At 63.4% G+C, this 20,112-nt stretch overlaps 2 protein-coding genes across 2 annotated transcripts in view; both read right to left on the bottom strand.

Moving 5' to 3' along the window:
- Window positions 1–1,874: 1,874 nt before the first annotated feature.
- Window positions 1,875–18,028, bottom strand: IL2RB (interleukin 2 receptor subunit beta). The gene is given in 13 exon segments (XM_079141620.1): window positions 1,875–4,666; window positions 6,531–6,615; window positions 8,196–8,316; window positions 8,641–8,806; window positions 9,567–9,701; window positions 9,703–9,716; window positions 10,459–10,564; window positions 11,398–11,430; window positions 11,432–11,477; window positions 12,171–12,285; window positions 12,626–12,742; window positions 17,860–17,880; window positions 17,911–18,028. Coding segments are annotated over 11 exon segments (1,659 nt in total). The 5' UTR covers window positions 12,711–12,742; window positions 17,860–17,880; window positions 17,911–18,028; the 3' UTR covers window positions 1,875–3,913.
- The window catches only part of RAC2 (Rac family small GTPase 2), a 66,335-nt gene continuing 63,818 nt past the window's right edge, over window positions 17,596–20,112 (bottom strand). Inside the window, exon 7 of the mRNA XM_079141683.1 lies at window positions 17,596–17,614. The gene's annotated coding sequence lies outside the window, so the exon portion shown is untranslated. The remainder of the gene's footprint in view (window positions 17,615–20,112) is intronic.

A 20,112-nucleotide genomic window follows, 5' to 3' on the forward strand; every position in this document is an offset into this window, starting at 1 on the left:
CCTGGACTCACAGCTACCAGGCCTAGGAGAGCAGTTAGAGATCATCCAGGCTGACTGCCCAGGCTACCAATTGGAACATGGAGGCACTAGGGCAGAGGGGGGCAAGCTGGGACCCCCAAGTTGGGGACCACAGCATGAAGGGGCCAGAACAACAGGGGGTCACCGCAGGCTAAGCAGGGTATGGCATGGCCAGGTGTGGCCTTAGCAAGACCACACTGGCAGGGCCCAGCATGGAAAGATGGGAAGGGCAGGCAGTGGGCACAGGAGGCCAGGGAGGAGGCTAAGCAGGGGCCAGGTGGGAGGTAGTGGCACCCAGCCCTGTCTGTCCCACAGACGAGCTGAGCTGTTCCTCTTCCTCAGCCTCTTGTTTGCTGAGTTGGCTGCCGAAGAGGAGAATGGGGTTCTCCTGGTTGTTTGCCATTGGCATCATCTCTCAGGCAGGTTGTTTGCCAAGGGCCAAAAGCTGTGCAGCCAGATGCACCTCAGTGTGAATCTTGGCTCTATCCACCATCAGTTCTCCTTCTTAACCTCCCTGAGCCTCAGTTTCCTCATCCATAGAATGGGAAGAAAACCCTGCCTCTCCACGACATTTGCAGGTGATGAGGGGTGTTTGGGAAGAGCCTGGAACAGTGTCTGGAAAATGAATCTGGGTGCCCTCGCCCCTTTGCAACATGCCTCTTGGTCATTTGGGGTTTGGGTCCGGTTCTCTCTTGCCAGTTAGTTGGGACGTGAACAGTGAGAGAGGCAGGGGGACTCTTCACCCAGACCTAGACCTTCGATGTTCTTGGGAAAATGGACCATAATTCGCCTGGGAATCGTGCACACTCAAAGCTGCTTAGCTGGAGCTTCGAGGTAGAGGAAGAGCAGAGGTGGGGGCTCGCGAGGCGAAGGGACCAATCCAGCCCCACAGAAAGGAATTGCGAGCGACTGGAAGCCCCCGCCCCTCCTCTGTTCTCTTACCGCCCCCCCATCTGCCCGGCTGCCTCCTGCCTCCCCTGCCTGCGCCTGGTCCCCAGCTGGTGCCAGCTTTTCTCCCACAATCTAACCCGGGGGACCTGTCTCTCCCTCGTGGCTCCCACCCCTGCCAGCTGCCTCCGCCTGTCCCTTCTTCCCAAGGTCCATGCTGTAATCCCCACTGGAAGTGACACATGGTGGCTGAGGCCTGTCACTCTGTCACCACCTGGTGTAGGGTGGCTCCTTTCTGGACTCACTGCCAGCTCAGGTCTTTCATCAGACTCAGTGGAGACAGCTGGCCTCCCTGGCTTGCCTGCTCAGACACCTCTCAGCTTCCCTGTCTCCGTGGCCTCAGTCCATAGCTCTCCCTGCCTGGGAAACAGGAGACGGGAAAAATAAGACCTCCTTTTGTGGAAGGTACCTAAGAGATTATGGAATTCACAGATGTCAGCAGGGGCCAGCTCTGATCCACAGGAAGTTGCCTCTAGCATGCCACTGCAGGAGCTAAAGCTGCATCCAGGCTCTGTTGGAAAGAGATCTGTGATCCACTAGCAATGTCTGCCATGAGTAGAGTTTTATGAATGACCGTCCTCAACCTGGACCTGATCTACATTTCTATCTTTATTTTTTCAGGGCACTGAAATAGATGTGGGGGAGGGGAGCACACAGACACACACAAACATAGATAGACATAAAGCTATCAATCATCAAGTGCAATCTTTCCCTAAACGAAGACCTGTGCAGTATGGAGATGAGGGATGCTAGATGGAGCCTGGACGTAGAATAAGAAACCCGACTCCTGCTACTGAAAGAGATTTTCCCTTTATGACCCTTTTGCTTCCACTCAAGCAGGAAGATTCCATTTGGTCTTCATCGAGTTCTCCCCTTCTAGGCTGAACTAAGTAAGACAACAGATTTCCATCAGACAAAGGATTTAAATACTATTTTGTTTTATTGTTTTTACTTTTTACGATTACCTTTTATTTACAGTAAACCCCGTTTTTCCCATTTACAGAAGCAGTATTTTCTTTAAATAAATGGATTCGAACAAAAATCCTGAAATGGTTTAAAGAAAACATATTATGAAAAGAGTAAAGACACAGTGAAGTCATTAAGAGAGAGAGAAATTCACGAATGGCCAGGACTTGAGAAAGAGAACTTCCCAAGGACTCTGCAAAGCCGCGGGGGGGTGATGGAGTGACCAATGCTGTTTCCATTCTGGGCATAAGGAAATTGAATGCAGAGAGGTTTGCAATTTTTCCCCAGGACACACAACAGAGTGCGAATGCGGAGCTCAGGTGCGACCAGGCCAGGACCGAGGAACCCGGCAGCCCAGGACACACAGCATCTTATGGCAGGAGGTGAGAAATGATATGGGGTTGATTAAGCCCTTTCCACGGTGAAGACCCAGGACTCACGCAGCCTCAAGACAGGGGAGCTTAAAGAAACAGAAATCCTGACGGATGGTCAGGAGTGCCCTGGGCAGTTAAGAGTTTCTGTGTCAGGATCTCGCTGCCCTCTGCTCACGTGGTTCCACTCCTCCCTCCGGGTTCCTGGGAGCCTCATTCATAAGCACCTGCTCCCAGAGGCCGCCGCTCTTCCCCGACTTCAGACTGAGACATCATCTGATTGGCTAGATCAGGCCGAGTCTCTCTGATTGGACAGAGCTTCAACCTACAGGCGCGCTTGTATTCAGGTACCCAATCAGCTGCGAGCAGGACCTATAAGTGCAGGCTCTGCGCTAGGCTCAGCCAGCTGGAATCTCGGTTTTGGTTCTGCCCTCTGGAAGTGCGAGGCTGTGATCACTATGGTGTGACCGGTGCCCAGGGCAGAGGGCAGAGAAGCAGAGGTGTGGCAGGAGCACTGGGAAGGAAGGGACCCGTTGTGTGGGAGGGGTTGGCTGTGCCTCTTGCTGGGGCGCGTTCGGCCGCCGTGCCGGCAGCCCAGCCTTCATCAGTTCATCCAGGGAGTGCGGTGGAGTGCGAGGTACTGTGTCAAGTGCAGTGAAAGGCACTGAGGTCCCGCTTTCCAGGAGCTGTCCCTCTGGAGGACAGCTAGTCTGCAGAGCAGGACCCTCAGCCTGAGCGCGGGGTGGGAGGGGCCCAGGCGCTGTGCCCCGGGGCAGCGTCAGGGTTTGCCTTCCAGCAGCCTCCCTTGCGAGTCTATGAGGCCACTGTGGAAAGATCCAGCCGCATCCACTGTGCAGGGCCCGTTGTCCATACTTGGGCCACAGATTTAGGATGCAGTCAGCAAGCATTCTGGGATCAGGAAAGAGCCCAAGAATAGTGTACAGGGCCCTCTTTTCCAGCCACCTCCTGTTCCTAAGAGTGTCCTTGCAGCATGGAATCTGGAAATTCGGGCACATTCAGGCAGGCAGTGTTTTCCTCCCAGGGGGCAGAACTGGCACGTGAAGGATTGAGGCAGAGGCCACAAACTTTGGGAGGCACTAAGGAGCTCCAGTGGCTCAGTAGGACCGTGGTGAGGGTCCAGTATGGAATGTCCTGATATGATGCTGGAGGGAAAAGCACAGGCCAAGAACTGGTGCTGGGCAATGGGGAGCAATGGCAGGGTTTTGAGCAGGGGAGGAACCCGGCTATATTTGAATTTGGGAAGCACACTCAAGTTGTCCTGTGGAGGAGGGTCGGAGGGGCAGGACTGCGGCTGGAGGCCCATTGAAGAGGTTGGGCTGAAGACCCCTAGAGAGCCCTGGGGACAAACCCCTGCAGGATGGCGGAGAAGCAGTGCTTCAGAATCAGCTCACAACTCCGTGGTTAAAGAGGAGGAGGGGAGGCTGGCCCAGATCCTGGCTCAGGCGGTGGGACCAGGGAGCAGCAATTGAGTGTGTGTGGCTGGGTGGGGCAGCTGAGCACCAAGTGTCCTCAGCAGTGGGTTGGACAGAACGGCCCCCTCCATCAGGCCTGGCGCAGTGGCTGGCTGTCCTCCACCACTGGCCGTCTGACTACACCAGGTGAGCTGGGTCCTGATCCTGGAGTTCTTGGAGGGACAGGTAGGCATCAGTGTTCAGGGCCAGGCAAGAGGTAGGGGCCCTGACCTCACCTTGCCCAGGGGGCCTGGCCAGCTGCAGGCTGGCTCCTGGTCCAGGGTTGGGGGCAGGGCCCTCCCTCCCAACCTCTCCCAGGACTAGCTCCAGGGAGGACTGGGAACCCACCAGGTGGGGGGCTGCTGGGGCAGGAGGTCCCAGGGGCTGGGGGCCCCAGTCTTGGGGGACTCCCTCCAGCAGGGAGGGGGGCAGCCTCTCTTTGCTGGCCTCGCAGCTCCCAAGGGCAGTGTTAGGGGAGCTCGGGCCTCCAAGGAGGCTGGGTGAGAAGAGCAGCAGGTCATCCCCGGGCGGGAAGGTGCAGTAGGCGTCATCGTCCCCTGTCGCGGGCGGCAGGGGCGGCGAGGGCGACCCCGCGGGCACACCGGGCCCGCCCTCTTCGGGCTCCTCCTCCGCGCAGGGGTCGAAGGTGAAGTACACCTGACAGGCCTCGATCTCCAGGGCGTCCGGGAGGTGGAAGAAGAAGTAGCCCTGGTTGGTGAAGCAGCTGGTCTGCGAACGGCCGCTGGGCGAGGGCGAGGTCGCCTTGTCCTGCTGCAGCAGGAGCAACTGAGCGGCCTTGGCGTCCCTGTCCAGCACTTCCAGCGGAGAGATCTCGGGCGCGGGGCCACCGGTGTTGAAGGAGGACGAGGGTAGGGGCGAGGAGAGCCACTTCTGCCGGGAGGAAGGCCAGCGCAGGGGTGAGCCTCGCAGACCCCGTGGCCACCACCTCCACCGCCTGTCCCCCCTGCCTCTCAGGAAGCCCTGCCAGGGCTCTGCACAGGCCTGGTTCCCAAGGGCCCAGGGGACTTGCACCGCTCGGTGTGACCGTTCTTTGAGCGCCTGCTTGTATCCAGCTAAGTGTGGGGACCCAGTGGAGAACAGGATGCTGAGTGCCCAGTTGGACCAGGCCCGAGTGTCTGAGTCAACCAGTCCCCCAGCATAATGGCAGAAGGGCCTGGTCCCATCGCAGGCCAGCTGGGACAGAGCTGGAACCCAGGAAACGTCCTTGTGGAAACGTCTTTGGTGGGGGACGGCATGCCCCCAATTTTCTTCTCCCTCCCAGTGCCCCGCAGCCCCTCACCCTCCCTGACAGACTCGAGTGCCCATCAGCAGGTCTGAGCTGCTCAGGAGCCCACACAGCCCTGACACAGGGTGGGGAGGCCCAGGTTCCAGCCCCAATCCTGGCACTGCCTGGCTGTGTGACCCCAGGCAGGCCACTACACCTCTCTGAGCCTGTTTCCACAGTGGTTAGCCACCTCCTCCTGACTCCCTCACTGCTATCTGTTAGGTCAACAAAGAGATGTCAAGTGAGAAAATGGAGGAGGAGAACCTGGGCACGGGTGGAGTGCAGGCTACAGAGGTCAGGGGACGGTAGGCCCTCAGGCGTGAAGCCAGGGCCTCCGTGGGTGAGTCAGAGGATCCAACAGCCCTCGGACCTGGGCGCCCTCCACAGCAGGGCTGCGGCCCAGTAAGCACAGGCACCGGCGGTCTGCCCTGCCCAGGACAGGGCCCGATGGGCCCAGAACCTGCTCTTTCAGATGGAATGACGGAGCAGCAGAGAGGGCTGAGCTCTGCCCCGCAGCGACCCTAGACCTGGGCGCAGCTCCTCCCCAGCTGCTGAGGCAGGCCTCTCTGGTCCTGGGCCTCCTAGGGGAGTCCCTGCCCCAGGGATGCCCTCCTGGCCTCCCCCTCCAGGAAGGAGAGCCGCCTCGCCGCTCAGCACGTCCTCGGCCCTTGGACTCCGGACTCCAGCTGACGAGGCGTGGGGCGTGCTGGGACAGCCCTCTGCTGTTGTCCCTGGCACGGCCAGTGGGACTTGCCCGGCTGCCATTGATGAGATTCTGGCGGCCTTAAGAGCGAGGGAAGAGCTGCAGAGCCAGGTTCCCCCACACTGCCTCCAGCCTTGGTGGTAAGGCAGCCTGGGAGCGTCCAGGATTCAGGGGCCCTGGTCAGTCCGAGAGGACAACACACGGCCGCTCGTGACGGCGGGTCAGCCTGGCCCTCCTGGCCCTCACCACCCCTGACCTCCTGAGCTGGGGACCCACCATTGGGAGCAGCAGCCCCTCCCAGCCCCTGGGCTCCTGAAGCAGCCGGGAGCTGGGGAGGCAGAGGACAGGCCACAGGTGAAGCTCGAGCGTCCCCACTCGGCCCCGCCTTTTCAAAGAAATGTTTTATGACTCGGGTGACTGGGGACTTACTAATGTCTGTGAGAAGTAACAGAGGCTGCCCAGGGTCGGGGCGGCTGGCAGCAGGCCGTGTTCACAGGCGGTACACACAACCCTGTTTTCTCCCCACTTCCTAGGCAAGGAAACTGTGGCACAGAGAGGTTCTACAACATGCCCAAGGTCACAGAGCCAGGAGGTGCTGGAGCCGGGATTAAAAGCCTGGCAGCACGGGGGGGACAGATGGGGACGGGGGTCTGCACCTGTGCGGGGCTGCACTCGGGGCACTGTCTCCTCTCACTTTGGCAAACCCACTACCGCTGTGCCACCTCCCTACCCCACTGCCCCGGGGCAGCCGGCGCCTCCGCTCCTACCTGCAGGTCTCCTCCGTGCTGGGAGCTCAGCTGGGAGAAGAACTCTGAGGGGTCTGGGATGCGACACTTCAGAACCTTCTTCAGCCTGAACCAGGGAGAGGAGGAGGGTGAGGACGGGAAGGGGACGCAGTGTCCCTGCCAGCAGCCCACGGCTTGAGGGCAAGGCACAGGAATGGCCACCAGAGAAGGTCCCTGATCTCCAGGCGCTGACATGCGGACGAGGAGACAGACACAAACCAAGTGTGCCATGTTACCACCCACTCCATGGAGCAGAGCACCACTCAAGAGGACACGGGGTGGCAGAGACCACACAAGCCAGAGTGGTCAGGGTGGAGGCGGCCTGAGCGGAGCGAGGCATGAGAAGGGAAGTAGGAGGGAGGCTTCCTAGTCAGGGCTGCCATGGGTGGTGGTACAGGTTGTGCACTGTCTGAGGGCATCTGGCTTTGGTGGATGGCTCGGACAGTGAGTGGGGGCTGAATTCCAGCCATGTTGCTTCCCAAGCTTTGCCAGAGATCTGTATGCATCTCCCTGGAGAAGAGGGTGCTGTTTTCTGATTTGCATGAATGTTCCAAATGGCTGGCAGAGGGCCTGGACTGTCGGGGTGTGCTCAGTGGAAAGTCTCTGAAGAGTGTTGGAGCATGACGCAGGAATGGACCAAAGGGATGAGGATGTCAGAGCCCCCACACAGGGCCTGCATCAGGAGAGTTGGGCTTCGCCCCAGCCTCACTACTAACTGGCTGTGTGACCTTGGACAGGTAGGCTGACTTCTCTGGGCCATCCTTGCACTGGCTAAAGTGCAGTGGCAGCCGCTGACTCACTGCCTTCCCGGGGTTGGTGGAGAATTGAGAGGCGATGCCAATGGACACGTTCTGCACACAGTGAAGCGCTGTCTCTCCTTTCAGCAGGACCAGGGCTGACCTCGGGTCACCTCCTCACTGCCCTGCCCTCTGCCAGGGTGCCTTCCACACAGCAGCGAGAACCACAGCTAACAACGCTGGTCCCATCTTGCTTTTGCAAAACCCAGGCCACCAGGCACAGTGCCGGGTCACATCCTTGCTGGGGTCTTGAGGACCCCAGAGAACAATGCTGCCCACGTCCAGGTTCAAGGCCAGCTTCCATCTGGGTCCTGGCTGCGCAGGCCTCCTGGCCCCATGTTCCTGGAGTCCCTCCCTTCTTCCTACCCCGGGGCCTTGGCACCTGCCGTCTCTGCCTGCTGGGCTCCTGTCCCCTCCGCCCCACCTGGGAAGCTCCTCCTTCAGATTCCAAGGACATTATCAGCTTCTCCGGGACACCAGCCCCCAGCCAAGGTCCCTCTCCCTGTCACCTGCTCCGTCATGGCTGTCCTGGTGTGTCACTGTCCCTTCCTCCCTGACTGCTCTGTGGGCTGGGACCCGGGCCTGCAGCATGCTCCCAGCACAGAGTGGGTCAGGGCACAGACTGCACGGATGAGTGACCCCAGGGCACCGCAGGACCGCAGGACCCAGCGCCGGGCTCAGGGCGCTCCTGGCGGCCGCGGCCTCCCCGCCCCTCCTTGGGCCCAGTCTCAGGGAACAGCCAGGCGTGGTCGGCCGGCTCTGGGGAGCAGGTGCGGTGGGCCCAGGGCAGGGCCAGCCTGGCCAGGGCAGCGTGCCGGGCGAGAGCGCGAGGGAACGGGGACCTTCTTACCAGGGCCCGAGGTAGCGGCAGTGGGCCAGGAAGTAGACGGAGACCACGAAGCCCGCGACTGCCCCGAGGCCCAGGACGGCGTGGCTGAGCCAGGGCAGCGGCAGGGTGTCCTTCCCAGGGGCTGCCAGGTGGGAGAGAAGCGGGAGGGCGGCTGGAGAGCACCGGCGACCACCAGGCAGCCTGGGCTGGGGGCCGGGACCTGCCGAAGGCCCGCCAGGAAGCCGGACGTGGTGCCCCTGGGCCCGTGGGTCTGGCTCGCGCTTTCCAGGAGTGACGGTGGCCGAGCGCCACAGGGTCCCAGCCCGCCCGCAGGCCCCGCAGGCCGTGGCCTCCCTTCCCCTTGGTGAGCCCGCAGCCGCACCCGGGGGCGCTAACAGGTGGATGGGACTGAGCTCGGCGCCCAGGCCCGCTGCTCCCAGCCGCACCCGCAGCCCGCTGCCCCTACCTGCGGGCCTCGTCCTGAAGGCCAGGGGCTGGCTCCAGGGGCTCCACACCGTGTGGTCACCGCGCTGGGGCCGGACCCGCACCTGCAGCTCATACTGGGTGTCGGGGGCGAGCGTCTCCAGGCAGATCCATTGCTGCGGCTGCTTGAGGCTCAGCAGGGGGGCCTCCTGGGCAGGGGCAGGGACAGGGCAGTGAGCCTGGAGGGGTCCCCTGCCCATGTCCCCGCCCACGGCGAGGCCAGGAGGCTGAGCCAAGCAGCACCCTCCTTGACCGGCCGCCTCCCTCCCCGATCTTCCCAATGGCTTCCCGACCGCCCAGCTGCTGGGGCCCCAAGTCCCAGGGGCACCGACTCCCCGAAGGCCCCACACTAGCCACATGCTCCTCAGTGTCTCCCCTGAGGTCACTGGGTCCCTCTGCTGGGGTCTCAGCTCCATGAGGAAGGGGCATCTCCACAGGCGCCCACACGCGCCTCCCACGCCTCTTGTTCTCCTTCCTGTCCCCCAGACCCAGGGCTGTGTCCTGCCTTTGAGTGGCAGGGTCTCGGGCCCCCCAGTCCCTCGATGCCTGCCCCTGTGCTTCCCCAGTCGCCCTTGCCCATCGACGTCCCCATCTGCATTCCGCCCTCCCAGGGGATGTTCCAGAGAGTGGGCGCTCCCCAGCCTGCAGCACCCAGTAGGTGCTCAGTAAACAAGTGCTGAGCGGGGTCAAGTGCATAGGGGCCGCGGCCCCGTGGACAGGACGCTCTGGAGCGCGGAGAGCCACTGCGCTGCCTCTGAAGCTGCGCGGGGTGCACGGGGTGCCGGGGTGCGGGCACACTCAGCCGCCGCCCTGCCAGGGCTGAAGGACCTCACTGTGCTGGAGGACAGCCGGGCAGTGGACATGGCCAGGCCAGGGAGGCACGGGGCGTGGCCTGGGCCGCCTCCTCACCTCCCAGCGGTGGCCCGGGGACCGCGTGCGGACCTCAAACTCCAGGTAGGGCTCGACGTAGTGGGAGACCAGGGAGGTGTGCCAGGTCACGTTGCACCTGTGGGTCCCAACGGAGAGGACTCGGAGGGAGTGGGGGGGCCAAGAGGCGCACTGGAGACAGGAGAGAGGAAGGGCTGCTGGTGCTCCGGATGGTGACCGGAGACCAGCCTCCGACCTCCCTCCCCTCCCGAGCCCGGGGCCTCCCCCTCCTCCCGGCCTCTGCCGCCGGCCACCTGGGACACTGGTATCTGCCTTGGGCTCTTCCTTCTCTGTCCCCGCCCCCCAGCCCCACTGAGGGCAGGGACTCTGATGTGCTCCGTGCCCGGGTGCCTAGAATGGCCCCTGGTCCTGGGTGAAATGCCCGCTAGCCGTCGGCCGCCCTTCTCTGCCCTGAGCTCTCCTGGAGGGATTCCTGGCCCCCTCAGTGTGTGGAATGCCTTGGCCGCCACGGGACCTGAGGCTCATGTGACCTGGGTCTCTAAGCCCGAGGCTGTGACTACACAAGACGACAGGCCTTCACAGGGCGCTGGCTACACGCCCACAGCTTCCCCACGGCTCAGAGACCCCCACCCGGACCCTGTGCCCAGGGGGTTCTGGCTCTCTGCAGAGGAGGGGGCCAGGCTCGGCCAGTTAGATCCCACCAGGTCAAGGCCAGCTGCAGCCTGAGCCGCCTGCTTCTCTCCACCCCAGCTCTTCCTAGGAGATGTCCCCGAGGTGGAGGCAGGGGACAGGCCTTGGTCACAGCAGAGGTGTAGGCCAGGGGCTGGAGGGTACAGCCAGGGTGGCGGAAGCTGAGGGTCAGACACGGGGAGACGGGGGAGGTGCCCAGCCCCGCGGCCTGCGCCTCACTCACGGTTCTCGAAGGGCTTGAAGGCCTGGGTCTTGGCCAGGTGCCACCGCCCATCCTGCCAGCACATCACGCTGACGTTGACGATGTCCACCGAGTTCAGGGGCTGAGACTGCAGGGAAGGAGGGCAGGGGTGGCTGGGGTCACTTCCCCGGGAACAGCAGCAAGGCCCCCGCAGAGGTCCCCAGTGGGCGTAGCATCCAGTCCCAGGGGCCACGCTTTCCTCGGCGCCCCTGCGGCCACATCTTCCCATCCCCTGACCCTCCAGAATACACACAGCCAACCACGGCTGGAAAATGTGGTCTGGGCACCCCTGATGCCCGCCCCTGCTGGCACAGAGCCAGCCATGTGCCCACAAGGGGCAGCCCAGTGTGACTGTGAAAAACCCAGGCCAGCAGCCCCAGAACCAGGCTGTCCCAGCTGTGCTGCTCTGTGGCTGTGTGACCCTGGGCAGCGAGTACACCTCTCTGACCTTCTTGGTGAGCAGGACGGGACAGGGCTGGGGGCGGCTCACTGCAGAGGTCTATGAGCTCGCACGGTCACAGCCCGTCCCAGGTGCTCGGGCCTCCCGAGAACCTCAGGGCGCTGCCCTGTCACTCCCGCTTCACGGAGGGGAAGCGCTGGACCTGCCCGGGTCATGCGGCTGGTGGCAGGTGCTGCCTGGGGCGTCCAGCTCGCAGCCTGCAACGCTTCCCCCCGCCCTGCGTGCCCAGCCTAGGATGGGTTCCCGCGTGGCTGTCCTGTTGCTGGGTGCTCTCCCCCGCTCGGCAGGGACTGCTGAGCCCGCGTGGCAGCGGCCTGACCGTAGCGGCGAGGCCTCACTGCCAGGCTGAGCTCCGGCCTGGGCTCCGGTCCCCGCCTCAGCTCCTGGCCCAAGGCCTCTCCCGCCCTCCGCCCTCCTGAGACCTCAGAGCTGGACCCCGTCTTTGCAGCTGTGCTACTCACCTCCGGGCGTCCGAGGACCAGGTCGCAGCCCAGGAGACGCCTGCCTCCCCGGGAACAGCTCGCAGGTCTTGTTCCAGTCCCTGCAAAGCAAGGGCCTCCATAGCCAGCAGGGAGGGGCGGGGCTGGCAGGCGCCTTCCCCTGCCCTCTGTGGTCCATCCGGACCCCCCAAGCTCCATGGGGCCCAGGTCCTTCATTTGGCCTGAAGAGCCCCATGGCTGGAACCAGCAGCCACCAGAACCGGGCCCGGCTCCCTGACCTCCTCCTCCCTCCGGCTCCCCACCCCACCCCACCCACCTCGGCCAGCCCTGCACCCCACAAGCCTGCCTGGGGTCAGACTGCACCCACAGAGATGCCCTCACCAGCTCCCTCCAGCCCTCGGGCTCCCCAGCCGCTCCCTGTCCCCATCCCCACAGGACAGCCTCCATCCAGGTATGGCTCCCGTCCCAGAGTACTTGGAAAGTTTGGGGAGACCCCACAACCCACCCCCCAGCTCTACAGCACAGTCCGGCCTTGGCACAGCAGGTGGGCATTCCAGTGACCCCAGGCCACCCTGTCCAGTTAATGTCCATCCGAGGCTGCCGCCCAGACCCCGGAGCGAACAGCTGGCTGGCTGACTCAGCCTCCGCCTGGTCCTGCCTCCCGTGACTCTGAGCTATGTGGCTGGTGGCCAGTCTGAGGCCCCAGCACAGGCTGCCTGGGGCCCGTCGTTAGGATTCTGTGGCTGAGACCCCACAGCCCAGAGGCCTGGTCACCGGCCAGGGGCCACACTCACCGCACGTTGGACTTGGCGCGGAGGTGGCAGGAGGTGCCGGGCGGGCGCCCCGCCCCGCTCCACACACAGGAGATGTTGGCTTTGGAGTTGTAGAAGCACGACAGCTCGGGCGCGTCTGGGGACAAGCCGTAGTGAGCGGCTGGCTGCAGGGGGACCCAGGCAGGGCCACCACCCTGCTCCCAGCACCATGCCCCTGCCAGAGGAGGAGGGGCAACCCTGGCACGAGGAGGAGGGGCTCGGGCCCGGGCGGTCCTGCGGGCAGGCTGAGGCAGGGTGGGGTGGGCAGCACCTCTGCTGCGGCTTGGAGAGGCAGGTCCTGCAGCAGGGAGGTCCCCACTGCCCTGCACCTCCTCCCCGCCTCCTGCTGCCAAGGAGCAGGGATCTGGCAAGGGGCTCTAGAGGGCCCAGGCCTTCTCCCCAGGGAAGCACAGCTGCCCGAATGCCAGGGTCCTCACCATTGACCGCTGCAGATGCCAGAGGGGCAGCCAGGGGCAGGAGGAGGATGAGGGGCAGACACCAGGACGGACCAGGGGCTGCCATCACATCCGCGGGGTGGAGCTGGAGCAGGAGCCCTGGGGGAGGAGGAGAGGGTGAGGGATGGACAGCACCCCTGGGCGCACCCTCGCACGGCCTCAGGGCCTTTGCTCCTGCTGGCCCCACCCCACACAGGCCTCCTCTCCTTTGCATTCCTGCTCACTGGTCACCTCCTTGGAGAGGTCCTCCCTGAGTCCTGTCACTTGCCGTCCCCCTTGACAATAGTAGGTGGTAGATCTCTGTCCTTGGGGAATGCGTTCCATGACCCCTCCCCCTCTCTCCCTCTCCCCCTCCCCCTCTCCCTCCCCCTCTCTCCCTCTCTCCCTCTCCCTCTCCCTCTCTCCCTCTCTCCCTCTCAGCTCCTTGCACCGTCCTCACCCTGGGGATGCTGAGGTGATACAGTGCCCACGTGAGGGTCACGGGACAGGGCACTACGACATCTCCCCTCTTGATTCCATAACCCAGACAGCTACTAAGTGACCAACCAGCAGGTCGTGGGCCTCATGGGAACACCCGACAGGGTGATTTAGGAACCAGGACAGACAGGAGGACAGCGTGGGAGTTTATCATGCTACTTAGAACTGTGTGCAATTTAAAGCTTCTGAATTGTTTCTTTCTGGAATTTTCCATTTAGGATTTTTCGACCATGGTTGACCATAGGTAACTGAAATGACAGAAATCAAAATCCCACACAGGAAGGATCTGGCGTGTTCATCCCGTTTTTTCCTGTCTGTACACACACACGCGTGCACGCACACTCACACCCACAAGAGTTGGAATGAACACATGAAGCAACAAGGGACAGAGATGAAACTGGCCAGCCAGGGGTCTCCAGAGACTCTCCGCCTGCCTCTGCCCTTGGCCGGTCGCGGACGGGATGGAGACGGGACCTGGTGCAGCAGGTCGTGTTCTTGGGGACAGAAGCCCGGCACAGGCAGGAGCTCCGACTCCAACACCACAGAGGGCAAGGCTTCCCTGCCCTGGGTGGCGCTGGGAGCCCCGAGGATCTTTCTGGAAGGTGCATCTCAGTCCTTCCCCAGGGTCCTGCAAAGGGAGCGCTGTGTTCCTGGGTCTCGCCGGGCGGCTCCCGAGGGCCCAGCCGGAGTCAGCCCCTGGTCTCCAGGAGAGACCCTGACACCACCGTGGCCCTGTGGAGGCCAGCAGGCTGGGACAGGAGGACAAACTCCCCCTGGCAAGGGTCCAGCTGCCCAGCTGGGGCACTGGGAGGCATAGGGCCCAGTCACACCCTGGCAGGATGCTCCCGGGCGACAGGGGCCCGGCCTTCTTCCCAGGGGCACTTCTACCCTGGATCTTAGAACACAGCTCTGAAGCAGCAGCCATGCGCTGGCCAGATGGAAACAGGGTCTCTGCTGTGGACGGGGAGATGGTGGCGATGATGTCACCCCCGGCTGGCGGCGCCATGGAAGCCCCTCGGTGTGCTGCCTGACTCCAGCCACAATACTAGGAGGTGGCCCTTCTGCTGCCCCAGTGGCTGGAAGGAGGAGGCACGGGACCCTCCCCCTTCACCCGGACGCACCCTCGGCCCACTGCCTGCCCGGGAGGGAGGAAGGGGACCTCCCTTTCCCAGCCTCTGGGGACGCCCAGGTTTCCCTGAGTGTCTGTCAAACTCTGTCCCTGGCCGGTGCTTTCAGGGGCATGGGCCTAGGTCACGCTCCTGTCCCCAGCTTCCAAGGCCTGCACCTGCAAGACCTGCCAACCCCCCGGGAGCCGGGCGCCCCTTCTCCGCTCAAGACCACCCGCCCTCCTGCCCAGGGGTTGGGAGGGAGGCCCCTCCCCGGCGCCTGCACTTGAGGCCCAGCAACCATCGAGGTCTTTGTAAAGGACTCTCAGGGACCTTCTAGCCGCACGTGCAAATTCTCACTCAGCCAGGAAAGCCCGGCGCTGACCCGCGGTGGGAGCCCACGGGCAGTGGCTGCAGCTTCCTTCCCTCATTTGGGGACAAGAAAGGGACCTCTTCCAGGAGAGCAGGTTGGAGCTGGCAAGGGGGAGAGGGAGAACGGGCGGGGCTGCCCGCATCCCGGTGAGGGGCTGGTGACCCAAGTGCAGGGAGGGGTGGGGGCGGGGGCTGGGGAGGCCTGGGTCCCTCCACCCTCCTGCCTTTGGCCCAAGTCCCCAGGATGCTGGGCTCTGCTGTCCCTTTCTCCTTGTCCTTGGTGCCTCTCAGGGTCTCTCCCCCCCGGATCTCCCGTTGGCCCGGCCTCCTGGGGGTCCTCCTCTGGGCCAGCGCCTAACAAGCCTCCACCTGGGTCCCCGCAGGCCCAGGCACAGTCAGCTCACCCCGCGCTCCTCCCTCTGGTGTCTGGTCTGAGACATGGCACCTGGTTGTTCCCGTGTTCTAGCCACCCCTGGGCCCCAGCCCCTTGGTCCCCACTCCACCCAGCCAGAAAGCCCAGGGGCAAGACAGCCAGCGCACCTAGTCTGTCCCGTGCTCTCCACCCACAGGCCAGGGTGTCCTTCCAGCCGGGACCTGGCCTGGTCTCATCCACAGAGGGAGCCTCAGGCTCTGGCCCACTCCCGTCTCCCCTCCAGCCACGCTCATCTCCGCCCCCACGCAGGCAGCCACCCGCCTGCTCCAGGGCCTCCCCTCCCGCTTCCCATGTGTCTCCATGTCGGAGACAGGAAGCCTCCTGCTCTGCTTTCACTGTGACAGGCACTACGCGTGCCTGGGAGCACACACGAACACACACGCATGCATGTACACACATGGACACACATGTGACTGCTCTGCGCCAGGCCCTGTGCCAAGCGCATCACATGCACTGACTCCTCTCACCTGTGCACAGCTCAGGGGTGGCTGCTGTCATCGTCCCCACTACCCACAGGAGGAAGCCAAGACCCATGTCACTTACACCCAGCAGCATCCAATCTGGGCTCCACCCACGGCTGGTCCCTCACATTGTCCCCCCGCTCCCAGATGCTGACCCCTGTGCCCCGGGGTCAGAGCCAGCCCACCGTCCCCGGGAGCAGCTCCCTGAGTACGAGCTAGCATGATCTCTGTACCCACAAAAGCACAGCGACCCCAAACAGGGCAGAGCCCCACAGAGGGGCTCCCAGGAGGTCCTCCCGGGACTCTGGCGCACCCCGTCCCCAGCCTGGCTCTGGGCCAGGGCACTGGCATCCTGCCCAGGGCACCGCTCAGATCAGCTCCAGCCAGCAGGGCAACCGCACGCCCCGAAAAATCTGGGCCAGGAACGCCGGGGATGGGGGCTGCATCACAGGAGGGTCAGGGCCAGACCCAGGCCTGCGGCTGGGCAGGAGAAAGCTCAGGAGTGCGCCCCAGAGGGCGTGGCCAAGGCCAGGAGGCTGGCTGTTCCCAGGGGGCCAGGGCTGAGGCTGCACCCCCACTCTGCAAGGGGGACACCGAGTCTCGGGAAGACTGAGAACGTGCTCAGGCTGCAGCAGAGAGGCCTGGGGGCCCATGGGTGAGCCCAGGCAGGACCCGAGTCCCAGCCCGTCCCTCCTGGGCCAGCTCACACCCACACACACGGGCCTGCCCTTTGGGACGGGGAGACCCTGCCACCCCTGACGGTACGTCCCTGCCGCAGACCTTGAGGTGCGGCTCACCCCCCAGGCTGGGTTCCAGTGCTAATGCGCAAAGCGGCCCGGCCGGTCCCCAGTCTCCAGCCAGAGGGCACTGTCCCCACCACGGTCACCGTCCTCCCGCTGTGGCTCCCCAGCACCCTGCGAGGACTCTGGCACCTCTCCTCTTTCCAGAGGGGAAACCGAGGCACAGGCCGCCTCTTGCCCAGCCGAGAGGTGGCTGGAGCTGGAGCTGGAACCAGCCGGCTGCAGCCTGAGGGTCCCTGCTCTGCCGGAGCAGGACAGAGGAGCGGGAGCTGGGTGACAGGATGCGGCCTGCCTGGGCCTGGACCCACAGACCCACCTTCCCTCGTCTTCCCTGGCCACCCCTGGTGCACACGCGCACACGCACAAACACACACACACACAGACACACACATACCTGAACACACACAGACACACCTGAACACACACAGACCCACAGACACACACACACCCCTGAACACACACACACCCCTGAACACACACACACAGGCACACACACACACCTGAACACACACACACAGAGACACACACACACCTGAACACACACACACACACCTGAACACACACACACAGACACACACACACCTGAACACACACACACCTGAACACACACAGACACACACACCCCTGAACACACACACAGGCACACACACACACACCTGAACACACACACACAGACAAATGCACACACACACCTGAACACGCACACACACACACCTGAACACACACACACACAGACACACACACACACACAGACAGACACACACACACCTGAACACACACACACCTGAACACACACACAGGCACACACACACACACACACACCTGAACACACACACACCTGAACACACACACACCTGAACACACACACACACACACAGTGCTTGCCTCTGGCTATTTCACTCCGCTAGCACCTCCTGGCAGATGGGGGATCTCGGCCGCAGGGGAGAAGGGGACCCTAGGAGGTGGCATTGCCCCCTCTCAGGATCCGCTCCGAGCCAAGGCGCCACAAACTCAGCTAAGGGAGGGGAGAGCCCGGCCCCAGCGCCTGGGACACTACTGACCCCAAGTGTCACTGGGCCAAGTAAGGGACAAATCCAGGCTCCGGTCGGGGGCTCCCAGAGACTTATCAGCACCCCAGCTGTATGGCCAGGTGGCAGAGGGGATGTCTCCCCTCACCCAGGAGCCTCCCAAGGAGCTTCTGTCCTGGGCCCTTCCTGGGCTCAGAGGGGCTGCCTGTCCCACCATCTGGGGCCCCAGGCCAGCCTCCCACCCCGTCTCCGCCCCTCTGCGGGGAAGGCCCAGGGTGGGGACCCAGGGCGCCCCTCATGCCGCAGCAGCCCCAGGCGTCCCGGGAGGGCGGAAGGGAGGGGTGGCCTGGTGCTGGGGACCGGCTCCTTCTCGAGAGCAGGGCCCACAGGTCCCTGGGGGTCCTAAGATCAGGATCTGCAGAACCCCGGGGACCCCTGAGTCTCCCAGGGACCTGCCCGCCCAGGCCTGGGTGGCCAGCAGGGGGTGGTAGGGAGACGCAGGGCTCCTGGGGTGCCAGCGGGCAGGGCAGGGGACTCACCTGGCAGAGACGTGGGGCCGTGCTGGCCTGCTCCCTCTGGTCCCCGCTGCCACCAGGACCGTGGCCATCGCAGGCTCTGGCAGCCCAGGTAGCAGGCGCTGCTGGGCCCGCAGAGACTGAAACCCCAGGGCCAGCCCACTTCCTGTGCAGGGGATGGAGGGGCAAGGCCGGTGGGAGGCGGGGAGCGAGATGGTGAGAAAGCCTGAAAGTCCCCAGGCACCGCGATAAGATCTCCCTCCCACGCCGGGGGCGGCACGCTCACGCGCTGAGCACACGCCTCAGGGCTGCGCTGTGCACGCGCCCGGGGGCCACCTGCCCCCTCCCCACAGGCCCAGGCCACCTGAGCCCCATCCGGTCACACCACCCACGCCCCCCGGCCTCACACAAGCACAGCCCTCGTGGCGTCCCCACCGCCGTCCACCCAACCCCAGCCTGCAGACTGCCCCTCTCTCAGAGACCCCCCTGGTTCCCAGCCTCCCAGGAAGCACTCAGACTAAGGTGACTAAGGATGGGGCCTTGGCAAGCCATTCGATGGCCACTTATGGAACATTCTAGAACTTCCTCTTGCTCTCAAGCCAGAGTTCCTGATCCTTTTCTTTTCCTCTTTTTGGGAGGCGGAGGGGTGGTTCGGATGACAGATTTTCTTTTTAATGATGAGAAGTGACGATTTCTCCTTAGGAAAATGCCCATCTGTTTATGTGCAGTGTCACCAGCCCCAGGGACCCCATAGTTCCATCCCAGGACCCTGCTTTCCCTTTTCTCCCTGTTTTAATGGCCCTGCCTCCCGCGGCCTGTGTAGGAAGCCGCTGCCTCTTTGCGAAGGGGAGAGGCCATATCAGCAGGGCAACTGCACCACCCTCCGCCTGCACAGACGAGGGGAAGTAGGTGGACGACCCTAGAAGGAGAATCAGGTGCCCTCCTGCAAACCCCAGAACCGCGCTGGGAGGAGGCGCGCAGCAGAGCCCAGGAGGAGTGGTGCTGTTTGAGGCTGCTCAGCAGCTAGGTGGCCTTGGCCTCCCTGTGCCTCGGTTTCCACGCTTTTGAGACCAGGGGACAAGGGACAGCAGTTCCTACGGGGCACACCAAGAGGACTGGACCACAGGCCCCACATAGAAGGTCTGCAAGGAAAACCTGCTATGGTGTGAATGTGCCCCAGAGTCCACGTGCTGGAAACACCCCAAATTCATACGTCAATGGCATTTTTAGGTGGGACCTTTGGGAGGTCACTGGGAGTAGACGAGGTCATGAGGTGGGCCCCAAGATGGCACGAGTGACTTTATTAGAAAAAGAGGAGACCAAGCGAGTGCGCAAAAGAAGTCTCCGCACGTTTCCATCCTGAAGTCCAGACTCAGGCTTGGCCTTGGTCCTGCCGGAGCCTGCCCGCCTCCAGGTCTGAGCCGGTCTCCCAGACGCCCCGTCCTGCTCAGTCATCCCTCCTGCGGCGCGTCCAGGGCTTGGACGCGCATGCCAGAAGGCAGGGGCCAGGGTGGACCCCGGGTCATCCCAGGGAACACTGGGTTCTCTCTGCGGCACCCTGAGGGAGAGTCCAGAGGCCCGAGAGCCCACCCGGGCCACCAGACGGCTGCCTCAGGGCCCCTGGGGTTGGACTGTCCTCCTCCCGGGCCTGCCCTCCGCCCAGCGCCGACCCTTGTCCTGCCACGGCTTCTCCCCTCCCCCTCCGCCATCTTCAGAGGCCCACTGCCACCAAACTGCCCCGCACCTTGTCCCACAGAAGAGCCCCAGCCAAGCCACCCTGCACCCGCCCTATGCGAGGACCCCACTGTCACAGGGGCTGTGCACCAGGCTCCCCTGACCCGTGTCCCCTCCTGACAGTGACTTTTCCCCTTGCCCATCCCAGGGCGCCTCCTCGGCCCTGACGTCTACCACAAGTCCCCTCCCCCGGTTCCCTGGCCTTTGGCTTTGGCTCCCAGGTTCCTCCTCAGAGAAGGTGGGGGATCCGTGCTGCAGCCCCTGGGTTCCTCCCCAGGTGAGCCCTGGACCCGTCCGCATCCGTGATCATGCCAGGTCCCATGACCACCTTGCCATCGCTGACCTGGGCCAACAGGCCCCTCATGCTGCCCCTGCCCCCTTCCATCCTACAGCTGTGTCCCAGTTAGGGCTCCATTCAGCTGTGTCAAGGAGATGAAAACACTGCGCTCAAATAAGAGAGGGTTTTGTTTCTGTTCACATGAGAGAAGTCCAGAGGCGAGCAGGCTGGGGCTGCTGGGTGGCTTTCTCCTGTCAGGATACGAG

This window comes from Sciurus vulgaris (assembly GCF_902686455.1).
Source record: "Sciurus vulgaris genome assembly, chromosome: 5".
In the NCBI taxonomy this organism is placed as follows: Eukaryota; Metazoa; Chordata; class Mammalia; order Rodentia; family Sciuridae; genus Sciurus; species Sciurus vulgaris.